This window comes from Pseudopipra pipra, chromosome 15 (assembly GCF_036250125.1).
Source record: "Pseudopipra pipra isolate bDixPip1 chromosome 15, bDixPip1.hap1, whole genome shotgun sequence".
Lineage (NCBI taxonomy): Eukaryota > Metazoa > Chordata > Aves > Passeriformes > Pipridae > Pseudopipra > Pseudopipra pipra.
In genome coordinates this window covers 17,591,241-17,610,142 of record NC_087563.1, presented here as the reverse complement: position 1 = coordinate 17,610,142, position 18,902 = coordinate 17,591,241, and the positions used below count along the sequence as shown (strand labels likewise).

At 44.1% G+C, this 18,902-nt stretch overlaps 1 protein-coding gene and 1 long non-coding RNA gene across 5 annotated transcripts in view; one reads left to right on the top strand and one right to left on the bottom strand.

The window, feature by feature from the left end:
- Positions 1–1,761, top strand: part of LOC135422763 (uncharacterized) — a 50,838-nt gene extending 49,077 nt beyond the window's left edge. For both annotated transcript variants that reach the window (XR_010434580.1, XR_010434579.1), the window contains one exon: positions 997–1,761. This is a non-coding gene — a long non-coding RNA (uncharacterized LOC135422763). The remainder of the gene's footprint in view (positions 1–996) is intronic.
- A 1,285-nt stretch (positions 1,762–3,046) lies between these two features.
- Positions 3,047–18,902, bottom strand: part of FSTL4 (follistatin like 4) — a 197,949-nt gene continuing 182,093 nt past the window's right edge. For all 3 annotated transcript variants that reach the window (XM_064672240.1, XM_064672241.1, XM_064672242.1), the window contains 5 exons: positions 16,450–16,568; positions 13,691–13,840; positions 13,017–13,124; positions 9,919–10,028; positions 3,047–6,556 (listed from right to left, as the gene is read on the bottom strand). In XM_064672240.1, the coding sequence (XP_064528310.1) occupies positions 5,854–6,556; positions 9,919–10,028; positions 13,017–13,124; positions 13,691–13,840; positions 16,450–16,568 (1,190 nt within the window). In that variant the 3' untranslated portion in view covers positions 3,047–5,853. The remainder of the gene's footprint in view (positions 6,557–9,918; positions 10,029–13,016; positions 13,125–13,690; positions 13,841–16,449; positions 16,569–18,902) is intronic.

Below are 18,902 nucleotides of genomic sequence, written 5' to 3'. Positions count from 1 at the left end.
AAGATGAGAAAAAAATGACATGAAAAATAAATTTAAAAAAAAACGCATGAAGAGTTTTCAGGCTTGAGAAAATGCCTTGCCTGAAGAAAATGAAATCTACTCAAGAAATCAGACAGAAGCCGATGTGTCCAGTGGATTGAAATAATTTTACAGACAGAAAACACTGAGTAATTTTGGCTGTGGGACAAGGCTGGCATCCTGTGTGCCAGCGGTGGGATGCCACAGCCAGCCAGCTTCAAAGCTGAGGTTGTGTTCTACACAGAGCTGACTTTGTGCTGAGCCAGCCTGGGACCTGGAAAAGTGCCGAGGGAGCGGGGCTGGCTGGCACTTGCTGCCTGTGTCAGTGTGGGGCATCTCCTGGAGGAGCTCGGCTGAGCTCGACACAGCACGCGATGCTCGGCACGGGACTGATCAGGGAACAGGCTGGAGCTGCCTGGCAGGATATGGACTGTTCACACCAGGCACGAGAAAGAAAGGGGGGGGGGGAGAGGGTTACCCAGAGAAGCTGTGGCTGCCCCACCCCTGGAAGTGTCCAAGGCCAGGTTGGACAGGGCTTGGAGCAACCTGGGATAGTGGAAGGTGTCCCTGCTGTGGCAGGGAGACAGAACGAGATGAGCTTTAAAGACCCTTCCCACCCAAATCATAAGCCAGTTTTCAGCCTCTATTTGTGGTCCATCAGTATTTTTGATACTATATTTTAAAGTAATTATACTGGATTCCATGTAAAAATAAGACTGGAGCCCAGTGCAACATTCCAAATACAGAAAAAATATAATACAGCTGCTCGTGTGGGACTGTCTGAAAAACAGGGGTGATGTCCAGCTTAGGGAAATTCTAGATCCTTATGCTCAGAACAGCCTCAGCACAGGAGGGACTGCTCTGCAGGAGCAGCTGTGCTGAAAAGGAGGAGAGTTAAAAATAGGAAATAATACAGTTGTTTAAGAAAAAATCCCATCACCCCAAATTACTAACCAGTGCCTTATTATTCTTTTCTAGCCTTTTTGGACCTGTTTAAAGAAAAGGAAGATTCCAGCGTGGTTCCCCTGCCTGACCCAGATGAGATCAGGCTTTGCCAGCCCTCAAAGCAAATCCTCAAAGCAGAAACGATGAACTTTCCTCCACAGAACTTTCCCTCCACTTTCCAGAAAGTCCATTAACATCAAGTTTACTGTAGCCTTAAATAAAACATTAAAAACTCTCCCTCAGCAATACTCCCTGCGGGAAAGAAGAAAACTCCTCTCCAGGTAACTCTCCACCCCCTGCTCTGCCGGGACTGCAGGAGGGGAAGTGCCAGCTGGGCTCACACCCTCTCCTCATCCAAGAGGAACCAGCTCCTGGCTGGGCACTGGATGGCACAGGGAACGTGTCACTGAGCCAGGAATTGGAGTTACACTTCTGGAAATGCCAGTGCTCTGACCTTTGCAAATTGGGATGGGCTGCTCCTTTGATTTAGTGCTTGTCTTGCTTCCGAGGCTCAGCTGGTTCTCTGCTCTCGCTGTGCTCACTGCCTTCATCTGATGGCTCTGGACAAGTGTCAAAGACACCACACACTGCCAAGGGTTAGTGCTGAAGTGCTTAATTAAACAAGCCTCTGGGCTGTGGCAATTTGCATGGTAGAAGCATCACAGCAGGGTTCTTTTCCTTTTTTTTTTTTTTATTTCTTCTAAAGTTAGGATTGGGAACTGGTTAAAAAAATAATGTGAGATTTTGTTGGGGGTTTTGTGGGTTTTTTTGGTTTGTTTGGGTTTGGTTTCTTTTTGTTTGTTTGCTGTGGTTTTTAATTTTTTTTTTTGTTTTGTTCTTGTTGTTGTTTGTTTTTTTGGTTTGGTTTGGTTTTAATTTTTTTTTTTTGTTCTCAGCTACAAGCATTTGGAAAATACAACTCGCAACCCCCCCTCTGACTGGGGGGGATCAGCTCTGGTGTGCAAGCAGCACCACTGGAAGAGGTGAATACAACACTGATCTCTGCTTTGTTTGCCATAACCCAACTGCACTGTGGGGGTTTGGTTTTATTTTTTTTTTTGGTGAGCCCATAAGAAGATGAGCAGAGCAGTGAGTCCAGCAAGCAGAGCAGGTTTCAGGTGGGTCCTGGGGGTTCACAGAGGGACTGTCCCTGTTTCCTGAGGGATGTTCACTTAAAACCCTGAACAGGGAGGAACAAAGGGGGTCTTAGGGAAAAAAATACCCAGGCATGAGGGCATGCCCATATCTATTAGGAATAACCAGGTTATTGCACAAGTCTCTCCCAGCCTCCGTTCCTGTGTTCCTGTTCATTTTGTTGACCTGCTGTAGGGTCAGACAGGGAATTAGCCATTATCTCCTCACAGAATTGAGATCTTGACCTTTCCATCCGTTTTACACAGCACCCAGCACGCTAGCAGGCACTCTGGTAATTAAGGCCTAATCATGGTATAAATCAAGTAAATAAGTACCTGTCAACAGGTCATCAGCACTGGTGTTCCTCCTGGGCAGAGCTGTGTTCGTGGAGGTCACTGCAGCCAAACAGCCCCAATCCTTCCAGGCAGGAGTGTTTTTCAACAGCCCTTTCATGAAGCCCCTTTTGCAGGGGGGGATCAAACCACCCTACCATTCCCATCTCCCACCCATCCTGCAGGCAAGCCCACCAAAATATTTGAGGACTTCTGTTGATTTTTTTGCAGTGGTAAAAAAAAAAATAAATCCAAGTATTTAACGATAAGAATATGTTAATTGTCACAGATTCCAACTTAAGTAATTTGTGAGGGGTTCTTTCCAAATTAAAAGTGGATGGTTTCTAAACAGGCACTGCAGTGCACAGGTAAAATGTTCTGTAAAAATTCTCACTCGTTCACAAAGTGAAAATACTGAGGGAAATACTAAGACAAAACAGTATTTCTATCATACAGTGATGAATGTTCAATGCATCTGATCCTGGCATTGGAGTCCTACTGGCAACCAAGGACTATTTTCCCATGATCCTGGTGTCAGAACACCCTACTGACACGAGTGTATAGGATAATGAAAAGTTCATTAATTCAATTTAGATTAATTTCAATAAATCACCATGATTAATTAATAATTTATTAACTAGGAATTAAGTGTGAATTGGTAGAGAACACAAAGGGAGTAGGAAAGAAACTGCCCACAAGGAAATGCAGTCTCTTTTTGACAGAGTTGAAAGGCAAAAATGAGTTGAAACATTTTTTTGAGTATATATAAAATTTCTGTGTCATTAAAAAAAAATAAAATCAGAGTAACAAATGTGCAGCACTTTAATGTCAGATTTGACTGTCATTGGAACTGTTCACAAGGAGTGTGGACAATCTAAGTTGTAGTTCATTTTCTAAGGATGATATATAACCATTAGGATAATTTAGAAAAACACATCACCAGAACTTGGGCTGAAGAGGGAAGAAAGGGAACATCTTTGGAAGGTCCAAGTGGGATTTTTCAAGTGAACGCTATTCCAGTATTTTGAGACAAACAGGGAGAAGTGAGGTCTGTTACACATCTTTCACAGCCTATATATAAACCAGCCTCAAGAATATTTACCTGAACAGATATATACAGATTTTTTTTTGTTTTAAATATTCTTAAAAAAGTAATATTTGCTTGATCTATGACACAATGAACGTCTCTACAGGGAAAACGTACCGTAGGCATAACAAAATACTCAAGAAGTCATAAAAGGTAACACGAGAGCAGTGTTTGGCCTTGGTAAAAGACATTTAGGATGGCTGCAATGGATGGATACAGCTTTGTTCAAGAAAGGAGTTGTGCATATTTAAAGGTACTTACAAAGCTGGTCTTCTCCTTTCCTTGACATGGGTACGTTTCCTAATGGGATGAGTAGAAAATCATGGACACCATGCATTGCTAAAGGAGGGCTATGCCCATCTGTCTCACATGTCTGTGTTGCAATGACAGAAGAGTCTCTTCTAACCCCTATGGCTCATAAGTGAGAGAGATGTAGCATTCAGCCTGTGGGAGTTGAAGGGCAATTTCAAGGACTCCATGTTTAATGAATTCATAGGATTCAGCTCCCCTTCTTCGTCTGTCAGAACAGATTTTTATATTCTCTATAGAACTGAAATGGTTTAAAACACTTCAGGTCTACAGTCATGCTAAAATGCTGCTCTTCTGGTAAAGTTTAACATTTAAAGCAAAGATTACCAGTGTTAAGCATCCTTCTTGCTTAAAATCCCTCTGTGTGTGGAGTGAAATGGGTGACTTTAAGCATCTGTGGAGGAAAATAATTACCACACCACTACCTATCACTGGATGTGTTCAGCAGCAGCTTTTGTACAAACTCTGGGCAACAAGGTCACTGGCAAAATGAGCTGGATCTTTCCAAAGGCCAACAGGTGGCTCCAAAGCTTCCAAAATTTACCTTCAGAGAGTTTTGACCCACCTCAAGACCACATTTTCCAAGTGGCACAGGGGATACAACCTCTCCGATGGCACTGCTGCTCACCCGGCTCCGCGAGCCACAGCTGCTCTTGCCCTCATTCCCTCATGGTGATGGATGTAGAAAGTTACAAAAATGCAACTAGAAAAGTTTTTATATCTTCCCAGTGTGCAAATGGCTGTGTGTTTTTATGAGGACTCGACTGAAATTTCTCAATGCCAGCTGTTGCATTCTTGGATGATTCAGCCGCTTTGACATGAATGTCTTTGCTCATAACTAAAAGATAATTGACTATAAACAAGTGTACTATAAACATGAAGGGAAAAAAAATCACAAAGAAGAATTGTTTCCTGGTTTTTCTGAAAAGAAATAGGCAATTAAGGCTATGACTAGAAAATGAGTGAAGTTTCTATTAGAATAATGCCTGTCACTTTAACTGCTATTTTATGAAGAACCAAGTGGCTTCAGTGCTACTAAATATTTAATGAGAGAAACCAATGATGTCTAGAAGTGTTGCTGTCTCCTATGGGAATAACTGTAACTAATTCTCTGCCCTCCAAAGAGCAGATTTTGCATATTGTGCCCAAACTGACAGCACTGTGAGCTGCTGAAAGACCAACATCACCTTCTCAACAAAATTGTCTACAAACTCTGACTCCTCCCCACCTCAGTGTTTCCTGGCTTTTACCCAGGCTTGGATGGGTAATGGCCTGGATATTTCATGGCAAATTTCTCAAACACAATCACACAAACACGCACTGGAAGAGGGGGGACTCATCCCATTGCCTTCAGTAGGACCAAGAGCAAAATTAAGCGCAGAAGCGAGCGAGCTGACAGTTACTATTTCTGTGATGCCTCCTTCTGAAACCACATCTGTGCATCCTCCCAAAGCCATCCTGCAGAGGAAACGCATCAGCTTTCATTAAATCGCCCTCCCAGGTTTCTCTGGGTTGAAAACTGCTCTGATGCTTAGTTCCCCCCATCATCCAAAGGGGAATATTCACTGCAGTCCTCGCTGCTGCAGCCTCCCCGTGCTGGGGTGGGGCAGCCAGTGCAGCCAACGGGCAAGGGATGCAGGGAAGAAAACTGATGGCTTGGACATAACACAAAAGCTCCTCAGTATGGAAAGTCAAAACCTGTTTTGTTCTACAGAATCACTGGGTTTCGTGGCTTATACGATATCTCAGTGGAGATATTACTTGTTTCCCAGCATTTTTCTCGTAACCACAAATCATACCCACAAATAAAAAATATCCCTTCAAAACCACTTCCTATTAGCAGAGCATACCTTATATTATAAAACTTGCAAGTAGACCAGTGTTGTACCATGAAGCCTATACAGGGGTTTTTTTGTTTTTTTCTTTTTGTTTTCCCAGTGTAAAAATATACAATGCTACTGCTCATCTGTTGCAGTGTAAAGGTCCAACTGGTCCTTGCCTGCTGAAGGCTCCACCTCTACTTCCCTTTCATACCTCCCCAACCCAGACCACTGTGTTACCCCTCCTTACACCCGACACCTCACAGCGTAACGTATTTTGCCTCCCGTTTATAACAAACAATGAATCTTTAGCTGGTGTAATGAGATACTGTCCAAATAATCCACTGTCTTTCATAATTCTGTTGTAGCTGCTCCAGGGCCAGTCTTTGGGTGTGATAGGGTCCTTTAAGTTCTTCAGTACGTTCATTTTCCCCGTCGACAGCTCCACAAAAAGCACATCTGTCTGCCGATGTGAGGCGGCGTATACATAGTACTGATTGCCTTCGGTGAAGGAGGGCTGGAACGTCAGATCGGACACGCGGCTGTTCGTCTGTAAGTCAGAAACCAGCCGGATCTCCCCCCGCACGGTCAGGGCCTGCACCGTGATCCTGCCGCTGTCCCCGTCGGCGCTGACCAGGTACCGCCCGTCGGGGGACACGTGCGGGGAGCCCGACACGGCGCCGTTGGGGCCGACGACGGCGTCGGTGACGCTGTCCAGGATGAGCTGGGGGGACGCGGCGCCCGCGCGGCCCCGCCGGCACTGGATGAAGTAGTGGCCGCCCAGGTGGGTGTAGGCCATGGCCTGTGGAGCACAGCCCCGCGCCCGCAGGCTGATGGTCTTGACGTGGGTCACGGTCTCCAGGTCGATCTTGTGAACCGCTGGCTTCGATCTGTTAAAAACGAAGCCGAACCTGCAACGGGAAACGAGACACTGAGGTCACCTCTGGAGACACGGGGACACGCTGGAGCAAAGAGGGAAGTCAGCAGAACTAGGAAACTCCATCCTGCTGCTTTGGGAAGTGTGTGGAATAATGCTGTGTCTTTTCTGTATTTTAGTGCTTCTAAAACATCCTGAAAGGAGGGATATATTGTATTTCAGTTCAAATCTGCAACCTGATCCTGGAAGTTTGAATCTGTGCTCAGGCATTTGAATCTCCAAGAGCTGAAATCAATCTGCTCTGCACCTGAGCCTTGCCAGCTCCTGCACTTTCCCCAGGCACCACTGGTACCAAACACACATCACAGATCCCCTCTGCTGCTATCATTTAAGAGATGAGGTTAGACATGCTCTTCATTTGGTGGTTATACATTATATTGTATATTTATTAAATTATATTATATTTATATATTATATTTATATATTATATTATACTATATTATATATAGTTGCTCTCTGGCCCCAACCTGGCAGCAATATGCTTTATTTTGAATGTTCTTCTACTGGGATAGGAACGATGCCAAGGCTTGGGTGTTCTGTAGGCTACTAATGACCAGGTTTGTATTTAATCTGTCTGACGTCTACAGTGATGTAATTCAATATATATTCACGCATTAAATCCCAAAGTAGAAAAACATTCAAAATAAAGCATATTGCTGCCAGGCTGGGGCCAGAGAGCAACTACATATAATATAGTATAATATAATATATAAATATAATATCATATCATAAATATACAATATAATGTATAACCACCAAATGAAGAGCATGTCTAACCCCATCTCTTCAATGACAGCAGCGGAGGGGAGCCGTGATGTGTGTTTGGTACCAGTGGTGCCTGGGGACAGTGCAGAAGCTGGCAAGGCTCAGGTGCAGAGCAGACTGTGTTAAACACCACCCTGGCAGCCCAGGGAAGGTGTAAAACATTCCTTGAGGAACATAACCAGGGTGCCCTGAAGATAAGGGGTCTTGATTTTCTGTCTCAAGACAGGGCAGGAAACAGAGAGCAGAGAATAAATGTTCTGTAAAAGATATATGCTGCAGCAGATCTGACCTTTGCTGAAGACAAGAAAAGGTCAGGAATAGCCAGGAAAGGTTTCTGCTTAATTTGAGAGAGAGAGCCCATAGAAACAGCCTGTTTGTGTTCCTGGGATTCACAGGTCACTGGCACTGGCTTACAAAAACTAATTTTACATCGAGCATCTTTTCATCCGTTCAATGCAGACAGAAGGAAATGAAGTGAGTGCTTAGTGTTGTATCTCTTCCCCAAAAGATGTAAAATTGCCTTGTGAAATGTGGAGGATGATGTGCTTGCGTGCAGACAATATATATTTTGCTTGAAACACTGGGTTTGTTTCTTTTTTCTTAATCCATCTGTCAGTGAGACACAGCAATGATTTCACTTCTGAGGAACGAGCCAATGCAGTGAATGATCCCATGAAAATCACTGGGCTAAGCCTTTCATTTGCCCATTATACTCCCATCCATTAGAGACTTCACAAAATATCTGCAGTGGAGAGCTGTAGCGCACTGTGTGTGGGGAAATTGGATATGACACTTGTATTTCTCCTGGATGAGTGCATTTTAAGTACACTTTAAAAAGTGCTTTCCCTTACAGCATTTTTTTTCCCTAAGACTTCCTTAATACTTGGCCGAATGCCTGAAGAAGTTAAGAAATGGTTCTTATCATAAACTTTCATTTAAAGAAGTGGGTCAGGATGTATTTTATGTGCCCACAGCTGCAGAAGAGGCACAGCCCTTGCATGAAATCTGTGATCTGAAATCTCAAAGCAAAATTTGCACTTGGAGAGTTTTCAACAGACAACAAGCTACCCTGGGAACCAATAAAAACGGATACATTTCTAGATATCCATCTGAAATAAGAGGCAGCTGAAATACATATGCAGGAATATTTGCATACAAATATTTTTTGGCTTGTGGAAGAGACTGCTTAAATATTCACCTTCCTGGGAAATGCTGGTATTGCCATTCATTGTTTCTGAGTGGAGAGTTTAGAACATGATCTCAATGAGTCTCATTAGACTGCAAGCAATTATTTTTCTGGGCTGAGGGTGAGTGAGAACGGACAAAGATCTGGCTCTGAACAAATGCAACAGGAAATCAGGCACAGCATTTGCAGCTTTGCACACGGGAAATTATAGACAAGAACCTACATTTAATATTTCTTATGGAATCTGTATACAGCCAACTAATCACATTCAAGCAAAAAGACAACTAAACAAACAAACAAATAAAGCATAACTGTTCCACTTTCCTGTCTTTGAACCCCATCTTCACCTTCTCAGCTCAGGCTTTAACATTCAGCAGTCATTTACCTCCTGGCACTACTATTAGTCACAATGAAATTTTGAGGGAAAACTGGAAAAATGAAGTAGAGAGAAATTACAAGTGACAGCCATGAGCTATGTATCATTATTTTGTGTTTCTGGAAGAAAAGTTATTTATTTTGGAACAGATTCAATATATAATCATTTAAGTGTGACCCCCCCCCCTCCCAGTGCTCCCTGCAGGAAACCTAAGATTAATGTAAGGAGTTACATTATGGTTTTTTGAGGGTTTTGCTTACTTAAACTATATAGGAGACAGAAGATGGTTTAAGAGTTGTTATGTTGTAACATGGAAAGAACAGTATGAATTGCTGTGCAGTTATCATCAATTCTGATAATGTTAATGGGAGGCTTCCTGTGCCTGCTGGGAAGCAGCCAGTATTACTCCAAGTTATTAGTATGTTAGTTACACAACCTCATTAACCACTACATCACATTAACATTCAAAACTGATGGTTCATGGAGGTTTATTTTGTTAATGTGCAGTGCACACCATTTCTCTGCTCAAACCACACACCCCACGCAGAGATCCAAGTTGGAAACACGTGGAAGAACCTTCTGCTTCAGGCAGAGTACACTTTTACCACTTCAAGCAATAAATCCTTGACATAGGTTTCTCCCCAGATCCATAAAATCATTTGGAGTAAAGAAAAGGTGATTTTTGGGCCATCAAACTCCTGGCACAAGCAAGCCAGGACAGAGTGTCATAAGCTGCAAGGAGGGATGGCTGACCAAGGCGAGTGCCTTGAATGCCTCTGCCAAGGTCTAAGGGAAACCCAGGCTTGTCTCTTGCTGTTTTATTGATTAGCTGAATAACCACTGGCAATTTGCTCAACCATTTCTCCATTTCACATGTGAAAATGGGAATAAAAGCAGCCAGCTTCCTCCCAGATTCATTCATTCACTCATTCATACTTGCAAAGTGCTCTGAGGTTATGAGAAGGGAGGAGCCTGGTCACCATTACTGTTCATTAAGATAACTTCTTACCTGACATGATTAATAATAAGATTTGTAGGTGGTATAAAAAAATCCTCCACTCCTTGGAAGGGCGTGCGGATCACCCGCGGATCCTCCCCCGCGCTCGCCTCCGGGATCACCTACAACAAACACAGCAGGCTGAGCACAGGAGGAGCAGGGAGCAAAGCAGAAAGGTAAACACACAGGCACAGGGCCCAGTGGCTCTTCCCAGGCTTTAATTGATTAATGACTTCAAAACACTGTTTGGTGTCGATGTCTTGAAAAGTTGTGCTAATAAATAGTATTTGAGGCTTGACATTTGTAAGGTAAGTACACAACTTGACTTTCCTAAGTGGTTTACATCTTGAGAAAGAGCAGTCATGCAGGAGCTGAAGCAGTATGACAACACTAGGACCATAATAATTCATCCCTCACTGTCTAAAGTAAACACCTATTTCATGGTCACATTTATTAATCTCACTTAAATGCACAGCGATAATTTACCAGCTTGAAGGATCAAACAGTACCTCACAGCAGCTAATTATCACTTTGAAGGAGAAAAACTGGTCATCCACCTATAGCACCATGTAAAGTTCAGGGAGGAGCAGAGAAGGGCCCTTTAGCTGTCCCCTGGTCCTGTCCTCCAGCACAGGACACATCTCCACGGCCAGGGGAACTCAGCTCCTCCACTGCTCTGGAAAGGAGAACCTCTCAATAATTAAAATGCTAAATACTCAATTTTATTGCTGGGTTCAAGATGATTTTAGTCCATTCGTTAGGAACTTCTGTTGCTCTAATGTGCAACAGTCGTTGCTTTGAATTTATAGCTACATAATTCATTAAGGAGATGCTAAATCCCTAAAAGGTTTAGTTCAGACAGCTGTTCTTGTCATGCCATTTAGATTTCTTCCAATTAGATTGCTCAAGAAGGATGTCCACCCTTGCATAGTGCTTTCAAGAGGCCAGACATTTGCTTACCACAAGCCAGTAATGGCTAAACAACAGCATCCCATTAGTTGGTTGCACGGGCAGCTTGATGAATCCCTGACTTTCAGAGCACGAGTGGAAATTTAAATCAACCTCTGCAGCAGCATCTTTGTTAACAAAAGATGTTTTATTGCATGTCTGCAAGTAACCATTGCAGGTTTTAAGGAGGAACTTTGCTAAATTAGTCACCGCCTGCCTTTTGGGAAAGAAGGTCAGAAAAAAAGAAAGGATCTGCTGATGCTGATGCTAATCTCACCTCTTTGTGTGTAACTGCACTTCTTAAAGATAACAGAAAGGACTATCTGAGAGCTGGAGCCTTCTAACAAGTTTCCAACTGTGCAGGTGGTGTGTTCTTCCTAATAATGACATGCTTGTGCCATCTCTACTTTAATTACACAAACCTCTCACAGCTGGATGGAAGAAATTAAGTCAGAAAGGGTAAAGAGAGCCCATTTTGTCCCCTTATACCCTGTATATATACAGGAAACTGCTCATCCCCCGGTGAGACGACCTGGTGGCATTGCCTTGCAAACCCTCATTTATTCGCCCCCTTTCTGCTTTTGGTGTCTTCCTGAAATCACCCACGATGGAGTAGCTGTTCCAGTTTTTATTATTGACAGTCTGCAGTCGTTATCTTGGATGGAGCATGTGGCTGGTGGGAATGGCTCATCCCATCTTCAAAGAGCAGCATCTCCAGCAAAGCCTTGGGCAACCCCAGGACTAACATAGACTCCAGGTTTGTAGGTTTTTAGGTCAGAAAGCACAGACACTTTTCTTCTCTGCCTCCTGGGGAGTGCTTTAATGTAGACTTACCAGCACACATTTCTGGCAGGAGTATTCACATGACACCTGTATTTCCAGAAAGGTTGGGCAGCAAGGGTCAGAAAACAACTACTAGAGAAGGGTTGTCTGGATGGATCAAATCAGCTCTGGTGTCAACTCTGTCATATAACACACAGCAGCAGCAAAACACCCAATTAGATGACTACTCTCCATGTGTCTGCACTGTTAATGGAAGAGTGAATCTGTCAAGGTAATCCAGAAGCAGAAGCTAATTTAGTTGCCCACACTCATGTGCAGTGCTGTGTCCCAACATCACTGTGGGTCTGATGGTGCTGAGCGTGGAGGAGCTCCAGGGACCTGGCTGGCACCCCTCCAGTGGAGTCACTGACACCCAGTGACAGAATTTGTTCCTGAGGTTTTGCTTTTGCTGTTTATGTTTTTTTTTTTCATGCCCTAGAGAGCTCCTTTTTCTTTGACTTTTACTGTGAGAGATCCATAGAACCACAGAATCACAGAGGTTGGGAAAATTCTCTAATACCATCGAGTCCAACTATTCCCCCAGCACTGCCAAGGCCACCACTAAACCATGTCCCCAGGTGCCACATCCACACGTCTTTTCAATTCCTCCAGGGACAGTGACTGCACTGCTGTCCTGGGCAGCTGTGCCAGGGCTGGACAACCCTTTCAGTGAAGAAATTTCTGCTAATATCCAACCTCAACCACCCCTGGCACAAACTGAGGCTGTTTCCTCTCCTCCTGTCCCTTGTTCCCTGGGAGCAGAGCCTTACACCCCCCCCCCCCCCCCGGCTCCCCCCTCCTGTCAGGGAGTTGCAGAGCCAGAAGGTCCCCCCTGAGCCCCTTTTCTCCAGGCTGAGCCCCCCCAGCTCCCTCAGCTGCTCCTGCTGCTCCAGCCCCTTCCCCAGCTCTGTTCCTTTCCCTGCACACACTCCAGCCCCTCAATGTCTGCCTTGGAGCGAGGGGCCCAAAACTGACCTCAGGATTTGAGGTGTCTCAGCAGTGCTGTGGAGCACAGCAGGCTTGTCCTGCTCTTATCCAGCTGCCAGCCCTTGCTGTATGACTTTATGGCACTTGGCTCTGCCACCAGCCTGAAAACAAACCAGAGCCCTGCTGCCAGCCTGCGGCACAGTCATTGCTCAGAAACAAATTAAACAGCAGGAAAAATATGTGAGGATGGACAGAGGAGGGCTCAATAAAACACACTGGATATGCAAACGAAACAGCAGCTTTATATCCAGACCATTAAATGCTGTTAATTACCTGCAACCCACCAGTCACCAACGTGCTATCAGTGATGCTGAGCCCAGAAAGAGCAAAGGCTCTGGCAGGTCAGGACTCACCTGCAGTGTGGTTGAGGATTTCCTCATGTCCCCCCAGCTGAGCACCCACACTTGGTCGTGGGACTTGTCATAATGTAATTTGGTTGGTAATGGGTCCACATCCAAGGACTTAAAAAAACCCAGAGACAGTTATTTACACAGTGGCCCAAAGGCCCAGGACAAATATGACATGAGTTCACTGCAGGCATCTCATGCACCCTGGGACACTCCCTGTGCAGCTCTGCCCTCAGAGCAGCTGGGGGATCAGCAGCAGCACAAACATTTGGCTCTGCTGCCATTTCCTGGGTAGACATCACTCCATCTTAAGCTGTTACTTACAGCCAGTAGATCAGGGGCCAATTTGTGCTTAAACTGTACCCACACCAGCTCATTCTTCCCAACCTGCTGGTGACCCAGCACAGGCGGCTAAGTCAGAAATTCATCCCAGCATTATTTTACCAGACTCACAGCAAGCCTGGCTGCAGATGCAGCCCTGAGACTATGAACTCCAAGCCCCAGAGGAGTCTTTTCCTGTCAGGTTACAGAACAAGGAATGACAGTGTGACCCCACAGGTGAGAGCAACACAGGTCCAGCTTTTTAGTAATGTCAGGAGATCCACTGGGCAAAGAGCTAATTTTTTTGTCCTGTATTGAGTCTTTTGCCAACAGTGAATAACACATTCACTTGTAAGTACCTGTATGGCTTTCTGAGTCTGGATATCAATTATCAGGACTCTGTTCTGCTTAGGCTGTGTCACATAAATGTACTTGTCTCTGACATTGACTGCTGAAGCCCAGAGGCAGGACTGAGTGTCTTCACCTTCCACTCCAGGACAGATTTCCTCCTGAGGGAAAAGAAAAAAAAAGAAAAGATTTAATTCCTACAAGTTCAGGGCCTGGAGCAGCAAGAAGCTTAGACTTGAAAACCATTGGAAAAAAATCCCTGGGGATTCTGAGAGGATGATATTTTTCCCCTTTCTTTCCTGGAAAACATGAAATAATTAATTTATTGTGTACCACACTGCAGCCTGGCTCTGTACAGTGACATTAAACAGCTGGACCTCCTGCAAACATATATTGAATTTAAATAACCACACAGCCCATGGATCAATCTTTTGAAGTGCACTGAGGTTCATCAAGGCTTGCAGTGCTGTCAGCATTTATTAGCAACAGAAATATCACTCTGTGCTTTGAAAAAACAGGGATTCACATTAACTGAACCACTGCTTCATATTTTTCATAAAGTCTTCATTTTCTGTGCAGGAGAGCATGCTCTAAAACACTTGTGCTCAGGGAAACAGCAGCAAAACAGGCAGGATCCTACAGCACCAGAAACTTCCCCATTCAAAAGGAACCAAATCCTGCTGCTTTGGACCAAATCCTGTTCACAGCAGCCTGATGCTATATTTTGTCTCTGATCCTCCACTCACTGAGTCCTGTGGAGAAGAGAAGAGAAGAGAAGAGAAGAGAAAGAGAGAAGAGAGAGAAAAGAGAAAAAAGAGAGAAGAGAGAAAAGAGAGAAAAGAGAAAAAGAAGATCCTGAGTTGGAAGGGACCCACAAGGATCATTGAGTCCAACTCCTGGCCCTTCACAGGACCAGATTCACACCATGTGCAACAATTATGGATAAAAAGATATCACCTCTAAGCAGCACAGCTCTGTTGGTAGGTGCCTTGGTGGAGACCATGAGTAAGGGTTGAATATACAAGACTCAATAGCTTGGCTGCATTTTCCTTTCTGTCCCTCCAGCCAGGCTGGGAATGGACACTAAGGCAAGCTAAAAATGCTACACCAGCTCAGATTTGGGCTTCCAGCAGCTGTTCACACAGCCAAGCACCTGACAGCCTCCAACCTGCTCTCCTCATCCTCAGGTCTCACAACAGAATATCCATCCAAGCCAACAGGAGCAGAGAAAGGTCACAGGCCTTTCTGCTGCAGTGCAGCTCAGCTGCTCTACCTGCTTTTGTGCCCTCTAATAGCAAATGAAACCTTTCTTGTGGAATCCCTCCTGAAGTTGCAGGCTGCTGTCACTGCCTATGTAGAAAACACTCAAGATAGTAAAAGGCAAAAGGGAGGAAAAAAAGGTCAACCATCCCCAGATCAAGGGAAAGGGCTCTATGATATCTGTAGGAAACCCTCAGAGGTGCCTCTGAAAGGCAGCCAAGTGATGATGCTGAAAATCCCTTTTATGCCCACCACTGTGCTGACATTATTTCCTTAAGTGCCCTCTCTCCTTTATTCTTTTCAAGCTGTTTCTCCAGGACCACCTCTTCGATATTTACAGCTCTTTGGAAAAGAAACACAAGATTTCTGTCTTTGAGAAGCAACAGCTCAAGTGTGGCTTAATAATATTATCCCCTAAGGACCAGCCCTGGGGTGAGCATCAGTCTGGATTTCTTCCAAGATATATTAAAACTAGTGGAAAAAAAATCAATATCAACCACAAATATATTGAGATTTAGAAAATACGAAATACAGACTCACAAGAAGATCTTGACCCATAGCAGCAGAGCCTGACCCAGCCTGCAGGGCTCACAATTGTCCCCTTCTATTCCTCCCAAAACTGAAAGCAAGGCTGAGTCTCTTTTTCGGAAGGGAGCCACAATCCAAGCTTCCCTTTTTAAAAAATAAAAACTAAATAAAGGAGTAACTAAAAAACCATTTCTGGATGTATTTCAGCACTGGGTTTTACGAGAATTGACATTTTCACGAGGATATCCACGATGTGTGTTACTGCACAGGAATACATGGCACAGGTCACCGAGAGCTCTGGCCTCCCAGAGCCTCCAGGCATGTGTGACCCACTGGCCATGCTGAGCTCCACAGTGCTTGACATCCACTGACAACTGAACAAATGTTCCTTGGGATTTCCTAAAGCAAGGGTTAAGTAAACTCAGTGCTGACAGAAAAGTGCCAGCAGCAAACACAGCGTGCAGGGCTCTGTTTCAGTGGCAGAAGATGCACAGGACCTGCATGGCATAACCATCTTCTGGCATTCCTATTTACCTCCCTGCTGGGGTTTAACATGGGAAACCATTTCTACAGAGCGGGAAGCAGCCCAAAGGACCCACTGCTCTGCCTGTGGAGCCATCAGTAAAAGGAGCACAGTGAGTGATGTGTGCATCTCTCTGCTCCTGGCTTCTGTACCTTCTCCAAAGCCCAGCTACAACTTTGGGGCACAGATAACTAAACAGATCAAAGAGGACAAATGCAAGTCTTTGCTTACATGAAAACTAGTCACATTCTCTGCAGCATGTCACTAATCCTCCACGGCAGCCTTAGAACTTCCGTGGTTCCCTTGATTTTCCAGAGAAGATGTTACACCTCAGGGATGCTGCACGAAACCCACCCAGCTCCAAACACCCCCGTGGCAAACAGGTCCTTCAGCAATAACAACCTTTTGAAGAGATTAACAGGAAGTTTCCCAGCTGTAGCTGCTGGGCTTAGGACTTACATAAGTGGTGAAAATCCTCTCTTCAGGCCTGATGTGTCTCCGGATTTCACATTCATTTGGCTGCAGGACCGTGATCCCATCGTCGGAAAAGACATAGAACATATTCCCCACACTCAGGCCTTGAAGGGGCATAAAGCAAAAGGAGGGGGATTTTTTTTGGTATGTACCCATAGCTGTTAGGACTTAAAGGACTCACCCTCCTCCCCCAGCAAACAAAATCTGCCTCACATAAAAGTTGGTCATTTGGATGCAGTCGGTGCATTCACAAAATCAAAGTTCATGTCACAACGAGGGCTTCAAGGAGTGAAGAGGTACAGACACATTCAAAAATGCATTGCCTTGGTGGTGGTGGTTGTACTCAAATAACTGTGGTCAGCCCTTGGAAATAGGTACCAAAGCAGGATTTGATCACAGGAAGCCCTTCTATTGCACTGCTAACTCCCTCAGATCAGTTTTTTTTCCCTATGATTTCATCAAAACCAGACTGATAATAATTTGAGAACTGAAAGAAAAGCTTTAGTTAAAATTAATCTGAAGGTCATCCTGTTACAGGCAACTTGACCTCTTGTAACTGCCATGCAAAATGGAAGTGCTCAGCATCTGTTCCATGGATGAAAATATACAGATTTGTCTATTTTCTTAACCTATCTGGATGAACTAACTACAGCCACCAAAATAAATACATTTTTGAAATCTTGCAAAGTGTAATTCACAAATGTGGAGTAGTTCAGCAACACAACAGCACTCATTTATCCAACTGGGGCATTCCAGGAGATTTGGAAAACTGGCTGGATCGTCACTGCTTTGCTGTTAGGAGATTGTATTTTATCATTTCTGTCCTGCAGAAACACCTTAAAACACTGATAATTTGGTTGTTCTTCAGCTACATGCAGTTGCAGCAACGAGCATGTTTGAGAAATGCTGAGGATCTTTTCGCTCTAGTTCCAAAGATCCAAGCATCATTCCATCTTTTTCACACCACCACCAGAAAGTGTTTGCAATGACCACTGTCACCTCAGCAGTGTTGAGAGTGTACTTCTCTGCCAACAAAATGGTGATGTTATCATTTGTAATTTCTAATTAATTTCATGGAGAAATAAGGTCCTGGTTCTATGGAAGTGTTGAGTGTTAAAAATTCCCTTGGCTGGCCCTGTGGTGGCAGCTTTAAGCACCACTCACAGCGACAGAATTTCTCACATTTCTGAAGTGTTTGCAGGATTGAGATCTAAGTCATCCCAGGAAACTTCACAGTCAAAACACGGATAATTTGGATAAATGCATTTTTGGAAAATGTTGTACAATATATAGCATCTAGTTATGCTAGAAGGGGTTTTTTTGGTGCTAAAAACCCCTCCTTTGGTGCCAAATCAGTGGCTTCAGAGCACAAATGTCTCAGTATGTGATGTTTGCTGCACTCACAACGTGCAGGTTGAGTCCCCCTAAACCATAGCACAGAAATCCCCCAGTTGGGGCATCAGGTGGGTACAGGAGATCCTTAAATGTGATGCCACAGTGAGGGATCATGCATGTAGGAAAAAAAAGCTACAAAAATTCCACTGAGGACTAAGTTCTTTTATGGACTAAGGGTTAATTTTGTTTCAAGTATATTGATAAAACATTTCGTTTGGGCACTTGGGACCAAAACCTGCCCTCCCAGAACACACACAACTCCCACCTGCCTCAGTGGGATTTGAGTGAACACATCAGAGGGCAGAGTTTGACCCTGGCCTGGAATGAGTGCACATATTCCATGGGGAAAGGATTTTAATCCTAAGAAGTGGAAACAGGCAGGCAATCAATTATGACCACTGTGAAGATGCTCATTATTATTATTTTCATGCACAACAGTAGCGTGATTTTGTCTGATGATCCCATTACAATGAGGGTGTGTTTAAGAAGTAAGACCTTAATTTCCCACAAAAATACAATTTTACCCCAGCAGGTTTAGAGTCTTGACTTGGTAAGTCACACCACTTATTTTACAGTAAAATGAGCCCAAGCTTTTCTGCTGACTGATTAAAATATGCTACAAATTACTGAGAGCATTCAGGTACTCTCTTTTTTAAAAAGTTTATCAATTTAAATTATTTTTTTTTTAGAGATTGATCTTCACACTGATTTTTAGACCAAGCAGGTTTTTTACTAGACAAAGTAGGTACTTTACTGTGACTTGTGAAGCATTTTCTAAATCTTGATTGGGGTACATCCTAAACAATCTCATGGACACCAGTAAAACAGATTCCACTCCTGATTCTACTGCTGCAACTCCTTGGGCCAGGGGATTATTTCAGTACATAGGTGGGCAGTGGGGTATTTTGTATTATTTATACCAGTAAGGCAGGTACTAGACTGGGAACTGGGGCACTAATGAGGAGGAGTTTTCTTTTTTTCAGGTTGGATGGCACAACCAGTTCAAAAACTAAAGGCATAAGGAAAGGCAACATACCTCACCT